The 16,808-nt window shown below is 41.0% G+C and overlaps 2 protein-coding genes across 2 annotated transcripts; one reads left to right on the top strand and one right to left on the bottom strand.

Moving 5' to 3' along the window:
* Window positions 1–448: 448 nt before the first annotated feature.
* LOC105393411 (WD repeat-containing protein 26) lies at window positions 449–11,053 on the top strand. The gene is made up of 12 exons (XM_048624485.1): window positions 449–1,080; window positions 2,996–3,164; window positions 3,612–3,807; window positions 4,413–4,642; window positions 6,323–6,456; window positions 6,976–7,093; window positions 7,437–7,565; window positions 8,178–8,332; window positions 8,988–9,020; window positions 9,677–9,777; window positions 10,186–10,301; window positions 10,889–11,053. Exons 1-12 carry the CDS (start codon window positions 935–937, stop codon window positions 11,051–11,053), a joined length of 1,692 nt encoding a protein of 563 aa, XP_048480442.1. The 5' UTR covers window positions 449–934.
* A 4,122-nt stretch (window positions 11,054–15,175) lies between these two features.
* On the bottom strand, window positions 15,176–16,604 carry LOC105393401 (trafficking protein particle complex subunit 4). The gene is made up of 4 exons (XM_048624530.1): window positions 16,343–16,604; window positions 16,137–16,228; window positions 15,791–15,977; window positions 15,176–15,502 (listed from the first exon to the last, which is right to left on the bottom strand). The coding sequence occupies exons 1-4, from the start codon at window positions 16,515–16,517 to the stop codon at window positions 15,303–15,305; spliced, it is 654 nt and encodes a 217-aa protein (XP_048480487.1). The 5' UTR covers window positions 16,518–16,604; the 3' UTR covers window positions 15,176–15,302.
* Between the last annotated feature and the right edge of the window lie 204 nt (window positions 16,605–16,808).

Below are 16,808 nucleotides of genomic sequence, written 5' to 3'. Positions count from 1 at the left end.
TAAGTGTTTGTTTCTGCTTTTGAACTAGGTATCATCATAAAAATGCTGTCTTTTTTTATGAAGATTCGCGGATTGGCGCACTTTACTCATATTGTGCATGATTTTATAATGCATTTATTGACCAGAAAAATATTTATGAGCGAATAACACTTATTGGCATCCATTTCATATGCCTTTTAGGATATCTTATGACGCAGCATTTTATAAACTGGCAAAAACTAAACGCTTTATGTGTCAGAATTCCAGTACCTTCACTATCCAACTTGTCGTGTGGCAAAAGTTTAAATTTTTCTAATAGCCAAAACAAAGAGTCCTTACTCAGTTGGTCCGAAAATACAAATTAAAATTATTTTTTTTAAGTTATTTGTACCCCTGGAAATATTTTGCATATTTGGAAATTATAAAAGGAATTTTAGTAAATGTAAATATTGACACGACATATCTCATCGTGTAGGGACATATTTGCATCTTCATCTGTGGTTGCTTATTGAGTGAAGAACGAAGACAGCTGTTGTTACATTTTCAGCTGATTTTTGTGTACGCTTCGAGCCCCTGGCGAAGAACGTGAACCTCATCAGCCATCTGTAAAGCTTCTTGTCTTCACTGCTTTATCGAATTCACGAGCGATCGAAAGCAATCAAGGCCTGCCAGCCCGCCCAGAGAGAAGTGTTTACTGGTGGCGAACAAAGGGAGATCGAGTCTGTCGAGTTGCAGTGGTCGGGTGCAAGCGGCCGTGACGTCACGAGGCTCCGAGCGCGGCGCTGATGCGTCGGTGATCCCTGGCGCGGGGAGGGCTCGGGCGCGGCGTCGTCCACGCCGAGCGGCGTCGGCTCCCAGCCTGGCCTCCCGTGGGTCGGGGGACGAGGGCGCCGGTGACCGGCCGCCGCGCAAGCGGTCCCGCAGGCTGTCGCCCGCGCGCCGCGACCCCCCCGCCATGCAGCAGCCCGCGTCCAACGGCGCGGGGCACCTCAATGGTGACGCGGCCCCCGCCAACGGGGACGTGTCTCCGGGGGAGCTCTCGCAGACCGACCAGGAGATTGTGCGCCTCATCGGCCAGCACCTCAACTCCATCGGGCTGGAGTGAGTATGCCACATCAACAGTAATGCTGCTTCATTGCATAAAGATCATGCAGCCACCACCTTCCACCTTTGATGCGAAAGTTTTGCCCAGTCATAGTATTCTAGGCCTACCTTACCTTTCCAATGTCATTTGAAGAGGTTGTAAATGTGTTGTTGTTAGTGTAATTTCCTTATTGATACAGTAGTACAAGTACCTACTTAATTAATAGACAAAGGCAATAAACACCTATGATGATAATGAAACAAAGCAAGTTCCTCAACTACTTACATATTTGTTGAGTATGAAGCTTATTTATTCACTGCTGTTTTCTAAAATCAAATTAAATTCGTATTTTTTTTAAAACTATACACCAAGATTATTTTGAGGGGTACCATGGCAGCCTTTGTGCTGGCTTTTTGGAAATTCTTAAAAAGTAGTGGGTCCAGCTAGGATCAAGCAAGGTGTTGGAGTTTTCTATCATCATTGTAACCATCAGGTCATAAGAACCCTCATAAAAAAGTAAAGGTTGTCTGGCAGAGATCGCTATAAACTATAAGACCACTTTTTGTAAAATTGGTACTTAAGTATTTCTTGCTGAACAAAAGAGTACTCTATCTATCTATCCATGGCTAGGAAAATGTAGACTTCACTAGGAAAACTCCATATAAAAAATATTGCTTTGTCATTGTTTTGTTTGAATGCTAACTATGTTTATATTATTTGTGATTTGCTGATTGCTCAGAGATACTGGTTTTACCTTGACTACCACCACCAATACTTATGTAATACAAATACCGATAAATAGGAGGGTGTTATAAGATTACCATGTGTGGTAGCTGTAAGCTGTTTTGATATTATGTGGCTGTATTAATAAAGTGTTATATTAACTCATTACCAAGTCCAGATTCCATGTTGCATCATGAAATAATGATTATGAATGACATAAAGTAATGTGCAAGTGCATTGGCCTCCTCTTTATTTGTTTATTTTACAGTTACAATACAATTTTACTGCACATTACCTGCCTACACAAAACGAGGTTAATCAACTCCTTATCCAAGTCAACAATTACCCTCGACATTGCAAGTCATATATCTCACAGTTATCTGCCTGTTTTATATAAATATCTTACATGAGTTGCAGTAAGAAAAATGTACTGAAATAAAGTACAGTCCAACTATAAAGTCATGACAATAAAGAGTGCGATTTTGCAAAGACTTTTTATCATTACCAGTTATTTACTAACATTCACATACATTTTATAAATAAAATACCATACCTTGGTTTGGTTATGTCTTTTTAACGGATTTGTCCTTTAATAAATATAATACATCGATTAAATATGGTCTGTAATTATTAGTTAAAATGCACTTCCGTTTTCAGGACTATATAGTTTTACTGTAAAGTCTACAATTTAATGCAATGTACTTACTGTATGTGATAGGAGATGGATCCCATAGCCAGATTTATAAGGTGGAAAATATCATTCCATTTAGCTGCATTTATGCTGCCCCATCTATCCACCCATTATTTTCTTAAAAGCTATGCATTGGTAATCTTTATTGATTCGCGCGCTCACATTGCGTAGTACGCGATGTCAAGAGAAGTAAGGGCTCCCTCACATAACCACTTAACCACGTTAAGACGACGGCGCTGTGTCAAACGTCCTTCCTACTCCCTGCGAGTATTCATTGGGAGAGAGTGGAACCAAGCGAGACGTCGCATCGCGTTATGTGTAAGAGCCCTAAGACGGCGTAGTCGAAGAGGAGCACACTTCTCAAATTAACATCTCTGTGTAGTAATCATAAAAATGTCGCGCTGCTATTGGACTGTACAGCGGCCGTCGTAATTCATAACCCACGAGCGCTGCAACAATCATCTATTTAGGTGCTGTGGCGAATGATGATAAGTAATCATAACCTCTTAACCCCGCAGACGCAGCGCAGCCTTCCTGATGCAGGAGTCGGGTCTGGAGCTGGAGCACTCGGCGGCGTGCACGTTCCGGCAGCACGTGCTGGCCGGCGACTGGGGCAAGGCGGACCACGACCTGCGCGCGCTGCAGGAGCTGCTGCCGCCGCGCGCTGCTGACACCGACACTCTCAGGGTTAGTGCTGGATAAAGTTCACAAAACACATAAACGTAACGTAAACGGATCGCCATTTACCTCGCTGCCAAGCGTTGTCAAGCTTATGCCAGCGTTGCGAGAGCTTTAGAGTTTTTTCTTTCCCAAACATAGGTGTTAAACAAGGCACCGCACTTGGACCCGCCCTCTTCCTAATACATGTTAACCTCAACAGCAATCCCCGTATTCCAAACGACATTTGTTCTTTAGGAGATGAAGTTCATAGTCCTGGAGCAAAAATACCTCGAGCACCTGGAGTCCGGCCGTGCCCTGGACGCGCTGCACGTGCTGCGTAACGAGCTGACGCCGCTGCAGCACGACACTTACACTTAGGCATTCCACAAGGCACCATATTTAGACCCACTCTCTTCCTAATATATGTTGACCTTAGCAATAATACCCTTAATGAAAAAGACGTTTATCCAATAGGAGATGAAGTTCATAGTCCTGGAGCAGAAGTACCTCGAGCACCTCGAGTCCGGCCGCGCCCTGGACGCGCTGCACGTGCTGCGTAACGAGCTGACGCCGCTGCAGCACGACACGGCGCGAGTGCATCGTCTGAGCGCGCTCATGATGTGCGCCGAGCCCGAGGAGCTGCATGCGAGGGCGGCTTGGCCGGGCGCCGGTATGTTTGTGTTCTATTCTATTGTCTTTGGGGATGTTTGTACGATCAGGTGCAGAGAAAAAAGAGACCCTCCTCCTCTCATAGTAACAATACTTCTGATATGTACCTCCACCTGGCTCTCTTGAATGGAACCTCAATTCTCTATTGCATTCCATAATAAGTGTTACTTACATAAGATGTTAAAATTGTAAACAAGCGATCATTATGGATCCGGGAGGGCACAGCAATTTCATATAAGGAGAATATAGGAGGAGGACTTGGTTCCTTTGTGCATATCCCCTAGATCTAAACTGCCTTCCTAATTTTGGACCTTTTCCACCACCTTGGTCCATTGCGGATGCACATGTCTAGATGTGCTAAATTTAGATATGCAGGTTTCAACACCATGTTTTCCTTCACCGTAAGTGTGATGGAAAACAATATTGTACTGAAATTCAAAGAAATCATTGGTACATGCATCTTTGGCGTGAGAAGCAGGCGCTTAACCGACTGAGCTACAACCGCTCTTTTTTATTTATTTATTGATTGTCAAGATTATGTGCCTTCCACCGTATGACAGCGTTTTAAAAGTAATGAGACTTACCAGATCATATCTTTCCCCCCAGGTCCAGAATCCCGCGACGCTGTCCTCCGTCGCGTGCAAGCCGTCCTCCCCCCCTCGCTCATGATGGCGCCGGCGCGGCTGCGTTCACTGCTCGGGCAGGCGGCGCAGGCGCAGGCGGCGCGCTGCCGCTACCACCTCGCCGCGCGCCCCGCCTCCCCCCCGCCCATACCCTTCACGCTGCTGTTGGACCATCGCTGCCCGGCTAATAACTTCCCTATACATCCGCTGCAGGTTTGTATGTCTTTGTAAATGAAAGTTACGGGTTTTTAAGGCAAGGAGTCCCTTATACGAACGGAGAGTAGTTTGTATTCGGCGAATATTCGCTGTGCGGACAGGGCCTTATATTTAAACTATGAATAAAAACATTTTACCTTTGATTTGATTTTAGGGTTTCGTAGTATAAGTTGAATGGAACCATAGCATGCATGTATAATGAACATATTTCGTGATTACCTATGACGCAACTATCTTATTCAGGATAAATAAGTAAAAAAGTTTGACATTTCTTGGCATTGTTTATATGGTTCAAGTATGTTGAATTATAAATCTATGAATCGTGATTTCGGGGAATTGTTATTATCTGGTAAATATTCGTATACTTAAGTACTTGCTGTGGACTCAACCATCATAAGTATAATCGTTTGCAATAGAATCCAACAATCATGTAAAATGTAAACAAATATGGCGGGCTGACATTGACAGCGTATTGTTTATGCCCATAGTGATGTCATAGTGTTCTAATTAGATTAAATATATAAGCCATAGACTATAAAATAAAACTGATTATATAAAAAAAGTGTTTTTTAAAACAAATTTAAATCTTCGTCTTCGTCATCATCACTATCAGAAGTGTCGCCGGTGACCGTAATTATAAATGGAACCACTGTGTCATCGCTTGCCGTGTCTAAAATGCCGTCGAGCTTTTTCATTTCTTCCTCTTCCTTTTTTCGTTTTGGTTAATTATATTAAGCTCTTGAAAATTTTTTTTTATTCTATTAAAATAATATTAAATTAAAATAATTTATTAAATTAAAAATAAAAGATAACTTCAGATTACGAACAACACTAACTTTTCAATGACTTATAGAGTTCGATGAGTAAAAAACTAAGATGACAGCTTGTCAAATACTTCGAAATTTTTACGTTGCAAATGTTTTAACAAATTTAACTTATAAGGGGCCGTCCATTAATCACGTGAGGCTCAAAGGGGGGGGGGAGGGGGTACTGAAAACCTCACGAAACATCACGAGGGGGGAGGGGGGGTTCTCGTTAGACATCACGTGTATTAATTTTTTGTCAAAAATTAGGTATTTCTGAACCGATATTTTGGACGGCGCAAAAATTTTAACGATTTGTAGTATGACCTATATTTTTTCTAGTCAAAAGTTGCCTTTACATAGACTTCCAAAAAAATACACGTGATCCAGGGGTGGGGGAGGGGGGGTTGGTCCCAAACCTCACCAAATATCACCAGGGGGGAGGGGGGGGTCAAAAAATGAGAAAAACGACCTCACGTGATTAATGGACGGCCCCTAAATACAAGTTAAACCGTGTTGAAGATAATGTGAAAACAATGGTGCGTTCGTTGAAATCAGACTATGTTCATAATTGCTCGTCAAATGTATGTGATTACGGAGTAATCGTGACAATTTGGTTTGTTTACATGATTGTTGGATTCTATTGCAAACGACTATATAAGTAGGTTGCGTAGTTGTTGTCTTTTGACACACCTGTCAAGAATTTTATTTTAGATTACACTTTCAGTGTAACAAGGGTGTTAATGATTATTTATTTATTATTTATTTAAACCATAACTACGCTACTCTTACAGCTAAACCAATACAGTAGTACAATGATATAACAGACTATGGTGAAACTATGTCTTACACTAATACGTGTCATGTTCCTCAGGTGCTGAACGAGCACTGCGACGAGGTGTGGTACTGCGCGTGGTCGGCGGACGGCTCGCGGCTCGCGTCCGGCTCCAAGGACAACACGGTCATGGTGTGGGACTTCCACCCCGACACCAAGCGGCTGTCCTTCAGGTGATTTATGAGATAAGCTATAATATAGTGGCCGTGGGCTCGTCATTACTGCCGCAGAACCGATAGCTTCGAGTCGAGGTCTCGAGTGGAGACCACAAACAGGCAAACACAGCGTGGGACGCCCTCCTACCCGCTAGACCGAAGACCTTAGCCTTATGGGTAGCCGGTAGTGGTCGGATGAGGAAGGCCGAGGATCGAGTGTTGTGGCGCTCCTTGGGAGAGGTCTATGTCCATCAGTGGATGATTATTGGCTTATGATGAAGATGATGATGATAAGCTGGCAAGCGTTACCCAATACATTACGTTTCAATAGTAGAGAATGCGTTAATAATATATAAACAGTAGGTACCTACATTTCACCCAAAGGCTTGAAACCAGCTTATTTAGTTTTGGCGAGTTGCGCCCGAGCGTTACTAGGTACTTAGCCTACTTTCTCTGAAAGTGACAGTGCAAGTACAGTGATTAAAATTTGCTATTTATAACTTCACTTATCAACTAACCCCCCCCTCTCCCCTACAGGAAGTCGCTCGAGGGCCACTCGTACGGCGTGTCGTACCTGGCGTGGAGCCCCGACGGCCGCTACCTGCTGGCCGCCGGGCCCGAGGACTGCCCCGACCTGTGGATATGGAACATGGAGGTAGGAAGCTTCATTACCCCATATATACCAAGAACTAGTTTTATCATAAAGTTGTTTTACTCTGTATGTTTAAGATTCATATTGTAAGTGCAAATATGCAAAAAAGTGGCTCGTTAACTACCCTCTGGGCATAGGTATATGGGTGATATTATACACCTATTGTAACGCTGACAGTTTACAAAGTTACCCTAAAAGGATGGCTAGCGGATGCGGGTGTTCTCATGAACCAATAAAAGAGAAGATTCAGAGTGCGTTAAATCGATGTATTTCTAGAAGTAGCTAACAAATATATTTTTACATGTAACATACACACGTACTAAACTTGCCTCCTACCTTTCCACAGACAGAAGACCTCCACCTGAAAATGACCCACAACGCCGAAGACTCTCTCACAGCGGTCGCCTGGCACGCCACTAGCGACAAGTTCGTGTGCGGCGGCACCCGCGGGCAGTTCTACCTGTGCAACCTCGACGTGAGTACCAGCTAGTTCTGAACACTGCCGCTAGATGGCGGTAAAGCGAAATATGCAAAATGATGAAGTCCTACATCGCGGTGTTAGAAGATAATAGAACGTACTCAACGTATTCCGTTTGGCAGCTGCAAAACGCCTATTTTGGTAAACTATCCGTTTGACGCTCTGCACCTTGTCTCCAAGCGATTACTAATCTTAAGCATATAACATACATATTATGCTCACGACTGTAATCCCCGAAGGGGAAGTCAGTCTACCAAAATTTCACTGTACATTTACAAACGCAGGGCAATCTCCTCTAGGCTTGGCTTGCCGCCTTGCCGCCTGGCGCAATCCATTAGTTGGTCACGGATGTAGTTTGACCTTACTTCCACAATCCACAGGGCACCCTCCTCAAGGGCTGGGAGGGCATCCGCGTGAACACCCTGGCATGCCGCTCGGACGGGCGCTCGGTCCTAACCATTACTAACCTTACAATAACAGCATAAGCCACATTATCCTCAGGCACTCTTCTGAAGCTTGCCTTTGAACCTTTTTATATATTTTTAATCCTTATTTTTATTAAAAGCTTATGTCGCCTTATTTCTACAACATACGATTCACTATCCCCAGGGCACCCTTCTCAAAGGCTGGGAGGGCATCCGCGTGAACGCGCTCGCGTGCCGCTCAGACGGGCGCTCGGTCCTGGCGGCCGACACGCACCGTCGCGTGCGCGCCTACGAGCTGAGTGATAGAAGTGATATTGCAGACGCCGCGCATAGGAACCTGTGAGTTGGGGGCGGGATTAATTGATAAGTTAGGCTGGTTTTAGTGTACAGCGGGTTTTAACACGATCCGTAAGGCTGTGTTTCATCAAACATCTTAACATGGATTTCACCAAACGCGCGGGATGGCCCCACATGCGTGCGTGACACCCGCAAGTGTTATTTTCATATAGCTTGTTTTATTGAAATGCGTGAAATACGCACGCGACACGCAGGAAAATGGCGCGCAATCCCGCGTGCGTGATAAACACCGCACGATGTTAAAAACACCGTATGATATTAAAATCATACTTAGTGCAGTTAGTACAGATTTTATAGTTTGCAAAAAATACGTTTCGCATTATTATGATGATTGAACATTCAAATATGAAAATTTTCATGAAATTGTTTCATTAAATGTAAATAAATTATTAGCAGTTTTATGGAGTTCATAAATGAATACATTGTATGACATAATACCTAAGTAATAACAAATCCATTCATTAGCGTTCATGTACTTAAATTTAATTTTAAAAAATATTTTAAAAATATTCCTACAATACTCATTTATTTATTGCATGACGATGACGCTATGAAATGAAGCAAATGTTACTTATTAACTTATTTATTATTTAGACAACACCCTGTACAACTATACCGATTGGTTGTTAATTTTTAGGGCGGCCTCAGCCGAGACCTCGCGGGGCAACCTGTAAGTAACAATAGCAATAAGGCAATAACCTTCTCCTATCATTATGGATTGCTATAGTTATAACACTTACAGAAGGGCTAGCACGGGGAGCATTTAAGACAAAAGTTCTCCGTCGCGCTCGCTCTTGAGGCTGCGCGATGTGAGTGAGCACGATGCAAAACTTTTGTCACGTCTTAATTGCGCCCCGTGCTAACCCTTCAGAACAATGTTTGAACGAATTTATTTTAATATTATACAATGAACCAATATGATATTGTACGGTGGCCTGCATTTAAGTGGAGCTTTTTCAATAGCGAAACCAAGTCTTCTGCTCAAACATACCTAGTATAGTGAGGCATCACTGTATGCACCCGGTCTAGATTATTTTAAACGCAGGCTACCATATTTTGGTTACCTTGGATATTTGTCAAAGCAACTGCAAAATTAACTTTCTAACGATACCTCATAATTCCCATAACACCCAGGATCCAAGGGCATGTGCTCTCTCACACTGCCTCAAACGACTCACTAACGTAATAATATGATACATTGATACCAACCCGCACTAGGCCAGCGTGGTGGACTAGGCCTAAAACCCATCCTTCATTGGAAGTAAACCCGTGCCCCACCAATGGGGACGTGATGGGTCGTGATGATGATGATGATAATTTGTGCAGGATCCAAGAGGAGCACGCGATCATGGCGATGTCTCTGAACCACGCGGACGACATGGTGCTGCTGAACGTGGCCAACCAGGGCGTGCACCTGTGGGACATCCGTGAGTACCAACATCGTCATCACCCTACACACCATGGATCAGACCACCAAACCATTTTAACCGCGGTGCTAATGCGGATGAACAAAGCTAACATAATTATACTAAATCGAGGTTGCAGCTGCGTTTCTCTTTACATGCGCATTGCGGTTCACGGTAAATTGTAACACTTAATTGCATGTTGTCCAAACACTACACTCGTTGGCGTGTCAGTGATAAACACTAGATATTGTCACCATGATGAAAGGATTAACCAGCCTGAATAGCATCGTTTGCCCAGGATGCGCTAGACGTAAATACAGTACATAAGTAGCAGATAAGTAAATGGGGTTTTATACACTAAATAGTTTCATAAACTCTACTGGAATGACGCACTTTCTGCACTCTATCATAATGTTTCTGTGTCCGCAGGAGCCCGTACGCTGGTCCGTCGCTTCCGCGGCCTCAGCCAGGGCCACTTCACCATCCACGCGTGCTTCGGCGGCGCGCACCAGGACTTCATCGCTTCGGGGAGTGAGGACAACAAGGTAGGTACCTACTGTACCCAGGGTCAGGGGGTTACTCTATACTGACGAAAAACTAACACAGCTCTGAAATCGGCACGTTTAATACAACGATATAGAGGAGTGGCTTGCGCAGCGGTGCTCCAAAATTTCGTATTTATTCTTAGAAAGACACCCCGCAGCTGCCGCTACACGGGTTGGTTATTGACGTAGACTAACGTTACTATATCGCAACTAGCCATAAATACGGCGCTTTGATTGGTGGAACGTGAATTAAATTAGTTTATCGACGTCGATAAATAACGAACCGAACCCGTGTAGCGGACAATGAGGGGATATTAGTTAAAACACGATTAAGAAATTGATCCAATTACTCACAAACTAACAGGTTTTTACGTTATTCTTGAACAACGTTTCCGTTTTTAGTGTCTCATAATTTTGGAGTTTTGCCGAGTAATTTTATTGTGTTTACATTTTACCGCGACTTTCATATGTCTTATAAATATATTTACCTCCATGTTTATTATAAGTCCGCCATGCTGCTGTCTCTGCAGCTGATGATACTCTGTTCACATAATTTCCATACTTAACTAACCCTTTCCCCCCCACAGGTATACATCTGGCACATCCAAGGCGAGGAACCTATCGCTGTGGTGTCAGGCCACACTCGCTGCGTCAACGCCGTGGCCTGGAACCCCGTGCACCACGACGTGCTCGTGTCTGCTAGCGATGACTACTCGTTGAGGCTGTGGGGGCCCAGCTCGCACCAGGGGTAGGCGGGGTGAGGTGAGGGGGGAGGGGGGAAAGAGTGATTGATGCGTTAATGAGTACAGTAGCGAGTTTAGAGCGTTAATAAAAAACTTAGGGCCTTTTTACCATCAAAACTTACGCACATGCTAAACGGTGTTACCGACGCATGCTTCGAATCAGCTGGACCGATAAAGTCACCAATGTCGAAGTTCTGAAACGAATGCACAAGCAAGTGGAACTCGTGCGTACCATTAAGCAGCGCAAAGTAGCCTACTTAGGACACGTTTTGCGTAATAAGCGATACCAGCTGCTACATACCATAATAATGGGCAAAGTGGAAGGAAAGAGAAGGCCTGGAAGGAGAAAATTGACGTGGCTGTGCAACATCAAAGAGTGGACCGGTGTAAAAACCGTGGAAGAATTATTTAAAACAGCCAGGAATAGAGAGCGCTGCAAAGAGCTGACTGCCAACCTTCAATGATGGAGAGGCACTATAAGAAGAAGAAACGCTGTCGCAATAACGCTGACAGCCAACTGGCTGTCAAACGTCTTATAAATTTGAAAAGATGTATAGCGCTGTCAAATGCCTTATAAACCTGTCAAACACCGTTCTTTCACACTTCTGATAAACTTTTTTTATCGTAGTAGGTATAATAATGATTTGCAAGTTGAGGTCAAACCCAAGAAGCATACCTACAAAATTATTTGAACTCACACTCTTGAAGTAAATATATCATTCTGTATTTTTTCATCGTAGTGTCTTAAGGCTGTCTCGCTACTGTATTGATTGAAGTATAAATCGCTCATAAGAGTCACAGGTATCAACAACCTTAAAGGCCCCCACCATGATGAAGCTTGCAGATTTAGCAACATTTATGAATTTCCAAGGAAATAATAATTGTTAAATAATATATTTTGAACAATAGATTTTTTTGTCATAGATGTCTTTTAACAAAATCGTGGCTGTAGCCCTTTAGGGTTCCAATAACCAACAATAATCCAACTATTAGGGATTTGTGAATTTTACAGATGTAAAACTAATAATGGGAGACCGGTTTTGATGGCATAAAATTTTCTGTGTGGTACATGTCAGCACCGGGATTCGACCCCGCATCTCTGGCGTGAGATGCGGTCGATTACCCGACTGAGCTACCACCGCTCAAACATGAACACTGCCTCTCGATAATTAATAGTAACCTGGACTTCAATCTTTAGATTAGCTAGTATCTTACTCTCTTCTATCAATCATAAAGTAAACATTCATTTCAAATTTATTTTAGATAGAACGTCGTTGTCGGAATCGAGGTAATATATAACGACTTCTAAATACTATCAATAATGAATTTATGTATCACACCATGATTATTCTTACATAGTGTTACGATGGTCTCCCATGTTTTCCATTTTTATGCAAAATTAAATTGTAACGATTTACATATTGTAACAACACGTCGATCAATACATGTAAAGTCTATATTATTATAGACATAAATTATAGGCTTTACATGACTCAAGACTTGAGAACTTACTGAATATTAAACGATTTTAACGACAAAAACAAGTCATGTTTTGTAGCAAAATCCTTCAAACCACTCCAAGCACATTGAGGCGTGCCTGCATTTTGTGCAATAATACAAATATATCCTCAAATTGTGAGTAAAGAAGCAACCAAACTTAAATTCATTGCTACATAATATTTTATACAGGTGGTCGGATGGTTATGATTCTGGAACATAAGATATTATGATTTATGATAGCTCTAAATTTAAGTTGTGATGCTTTAGGATCAGCTCCATTATCTATGGTAAAACTTAAGTTGATACAAATAGGAGGATTAATACCAGCTATATATATTTATATACAAACTGAAGAGTACCACTAACCTTCAAGAAAGCTTTAAGAAATAACGCCGGTGGCGACATCTGACGAAACTATATTTCAAAACAAATTCTAAGTAAATCCTACTTCTTATTTTGTATCAATGGAAGTAAATTGAAATTGTATTCCTTTGTGGTTGTACTAAATATTGAAAACCTTACCGACGCTATGGAGAGAAGTTTGGATTTTAAACATTTAAAACATAAATAATATAAGGGGAGTGTTATTGGTAAGTTAGACTAAGTTAGCGTGGGTAGATGTGGTACTAAGCTTGGGTTTGAGATACAAGAAGGTACATAATATATTATTATTTATAATACTTATAAAAACAGATGGATTAATGTTTTATTTTGTATAACTGAGGCGACTGCGGGCTATTTCACCAATAGTCGGATATTTATCAGGCGATTAAAATCATTACCATTGAGACATTCACTCTATCTTTTACACGACTGTTGGAATATTAGACCCAGCCCTTGTTCTATGTTTTAAATTATCTGTACCAAGAGTTTATTTTAGGGTGTTCGTTTCTAAGATTGGCACAATCAGTTTAAAATTACCTAAGTAAGTGATTAACAAAGCATTATCGGATGTAAGAATCTAGTAGTAATAAAGTTTGGCGTTATATGGAATCGACGACTGATCTAAGTACTGAATATTATATCATAGTTTGTCTGTGTGTGTGAGGCGTGTCTATGGCCAGTTCTTACGAGGGAGGAGATGGAAAGTAATATCAGCGTATATACGCTGAATAAAAAATGCGGGACTGTGAAAAATTTCCGAAAGCCGAATACTTTTAATACAACTTTACTTTTCTATTTCCTGTAAATTATCTAGAAGTTGTTGCTTTTGACTTACACCTCAGAAGCAAAAAAGTTTAACAGCTGGTTGAGAATAGGAACCGGTCATTACTCAATGATATCGCCCGACACCACACACGGAATGTGACAATTAGGGCCTTCTCGAGTTTTATCAATTAAACGTTATTTTAAATTTAACTATAGTGGAGTAATATAAGTGTCATGTGTCTGCCCGCACTTGTGGGACGTAGTTGTGAATTGTTTACGTATTGTATTTAAATTCGCATGCATATTTATCTAAATATGATTATGTGTTAAGCTGCGTACAGACCGGCCCAAAGAACGCCAACGAACGGGATTCGTTGACCTTCGTTGCTGCAATCTGCCCTGTATTATGTATGATAAATATCCATCGTTGGGTGTTCGTTGGGCGTTCGTTGGGCCGGTCTGTACGCAGCTTTTGGCAAACTTCTCTCTCCGAGCGACCAACACCGATCGGACCGTTTGAATTTAGAAACTATAATAGTATAAGGCCTTTTGATTTAAACATACGGAAGTAAGTCTTAATTATAATGAGCAGAGGACTATTTTGTAGTGAAGACCGCGAATGGCGGGCGCTATTTTTGTACTGACCACACTGATTCATTCATACTATATTGAACTATAAATGCAATAAGTAAGTCATTGTTTTGCCTGTAAATGTTTCAATATGTTTCGCTAAAGAAACAGTTTTTTGTCCACAAGCTATATTTACGTTATTACATAAAATACATATAACACGGATATACGGTAATGTCAAACCATAGATAAAGTAAACTAAGTTGTTTATGATACACATCGAACTTCGAGATCTCATTACAGGCTTCTCCCGTAATCGGTTATGTTTGCAACTAATTTAGTAGCTTTATAAATTTTAGTTTGTTTATGTACTTATTGTATGTGGTAGTTTTACTAATGGTTTGCACAAGTCTCGGAGTTCGGTTCTCATATTGTGTAACTAGTGTGAGTGTGTGCGCCGTCTGGTGCAAGTACAAATGTGCGGAATGTCCACAATATCCTTACATGGGGTGCCAGACTGCAGTGGCGCCATCTTGTAGTGATTCCTAGAACCATATCCATCAATGTTATTTCTGTCTTGCTCACACATATTGTCTTATGCAGCACTATTGATGTGAGAGAGGGATGCTGCTATTTGTCATCTATGGTTTGGAGAACTTGCACTAAATAGACAACCAGCCCTCAGTCTAGCATCCCACAGTAACGGCTCAAAAATATCAGATGTAGTTTAGAGATAGATTATGCGACGGTGAGAACGTTTTGAGGGTGTGGCGGCCCTCCGTTTGACTTGTTATAAATAATTATTATATCAATAAATTTTTTAACTAAATTATATTGTGTGTTTTATTTCTACTATCACTTTGGTAGGGAGGTAAGAGCTTATTTGATGTGAATTATCAGACAAGTGTTAAATATGTTTGATAAAAATGTATTTAGCTACTTATAAGTAATCTCATAAATTTAAATATAACTTAGTCTTAAATAACATTTACAGGATATAACATAAATAAGTCTAATTAGTAATTACTTACAACTATTTCTAAAGATTAGCTGTGCCACTCTTTTCTACAAGTTCCAACAGTGTATGCAGGGATGTATCAAACAGTTCACATCTGATTGGCATTTCTAAGGAGTAGAATGGGTTCTTCAGAGCATAGTCGGAGTATAGTTCATATATTCGCTTCAAAACCACTTCTGCACCTTGCATGTTCGGATCACTTAGCATTATGAATTTTACACCTGCAAGAAGATAGTTTAGTTTTTAATAAGTTATACAAGAGTACACAAAAAATATTGAGCCAATTTTACATTAACACCCTTATTCATAGAAAAGTTATAGGACATTTAAAAATATAGTTGAACTGTTTTGTACTCCTCTGTCAAAGAACAAATTGGGGTAAGTATATAACCAATAGAGGACAGATGATGACTCCACATTAAGAAATGGCAATCTCTTTTCACTACATAACTTTCATTTATAATAATTTGCCACAATACAAGGTTGAAAATTGTAAAGAACCAAGTTACCAGTAAGTGTTTGGAAGCAGGACAGCTTGAAGGTGTCAGCTGTGAGTGACTCTATGCCTGACGACTTGGGCACCGGGCTCAGCTGGCTGGCCAGAGCAAACAGCGGGTAGAACATGCTGGCCAGCACTATCTTCTCATTGGTTGTAGCTCGGGAGCGCCCAAACTTGAGACTTAGAGGGTAGTTCTCCTGAAAAGGGTAGTCAATGACGGGTCAGTGTAGTGCAAATTGGGGATAAAGTCGTCAGAATGATAGTTTTGTCAATACAATTTTTGCCAATGGTGGATGGTACAATTTATAACATTCTTACAACCAATATATTTCTAAAGTTTATGGCGTGATTAGTACCTTTGCTTCAATGATGTCAAACACATCTCTTCCGTCTTCTAAAGAGCGTCCTGTGACTGGGGATCCATTTACAGATATGAGAACATGGCCCACTGAAACATACATTTACATGACATGAATATACAGTTAATTACCTGAATATTCGTTACTTGTACAGGCATACTACGTACATTCTTTATAGTGTCACACTATCTAAGAAAACTTACCATTTATGCCATCTCTTTGCCCGAAAACTACGACCACTTTTTTGTTTTCGTATTGTAGTTTAATATCTAGAGGAAAACCAAATGTTTTTTCAGTTTCTACTTTAGGAATGTTGTGGTCGTAATTAAATATGAGGCCACCAGATTTACTGACGATATAAACGCCGTAAACCACCATTGTTTAAAGAAATTCTCTGAATATTATTGGAAAATGGAAATAAATAGGAGGTACGGATAACGACAACGACAACACAATTTTGACAGGTCATCAGTCATGACAGTGACAGATGAACAAACTCTGAACTTCAAATTATTGTTTTATCGAAAAATAAAACTTAAAATTGTGTTTCATTCATCAGTTATTGAACATTATTAAATTTGATAATGAAACATTTATGCTAAATTAAATATGTATAAAACATATTTTAGTCCTATATTATTTTATATAACCAAAGATTATTTTATATAC

Source organism: Plutella xylostella, chromosome 12 (assembly GCF_932276165.1).
Source record: "Plutella xylostella chromosome 12, ilPluXylo3.1, whole genome shotgun sequence".
Taxonomy (NCBI): domain Eukaryota; kingdom Metazoa; phylum Arthropoda; class Insecta; order Lepidoptera; family Plutellidae; genus Plutella; species Plutella xylostella.
Note: the sequence above shows the minus strand (reverse complement) of the source record. Positions and strands in the feature narration are given on the sequence as shown.

What these genes read in the sequence shown, in the direction of transcription:
- LOC105393411 (XM_048624485.1), top strand. Translation starts at nt 935, where the DNA reads ATGCAGCAGCCCGCGTCCAACGGCGCGGGGCACCTCAATGGTGACGCG. An exon ending in GGCGGCTTGGCCGGGCGCCG is followed by an intron (nt 3,808 to 4,412) that starts GTATGTTTGTGT and finishes CTTTCCCCCCAG; the next exon opens with GTCCAGAATCCCGCGACGCT. An exon ending in CGTGCACCTGTGGGACATCC is followed by an intron (nt 9,778 to 10,185) that starts GTGAGTACCAAC and finishes CTGTGTCCGCAG; the next exon opens with GAGCCCGTACGCTGGTCCGT.
- LOC105393401 (XM_048624530.1), bottom strand. Translation starts at nt 16,517, where the DNA reads ATGGTGGTTTACGGCGTTTATATCGTCAGTAAATCTGGTGGCCTCATA. An exon ending in TTGACATCATTGAAGCAAAG is followed by an intron (nt 15,978 to 16,136) that starts GTACTAATCACG and finishes TACCCTTTTCAG; the next exon opens with GAGAACTACCCTCTAAGTCT. An exon ending in CTGCTTCCAAACACTTACTG is followed by an intron (nt 15,503 to 15,790) that starts GTAACTTGGTTC and finishes ATCTTCTTGCAG; the next exon opens with GTGTAAAATTCATAATGCTA.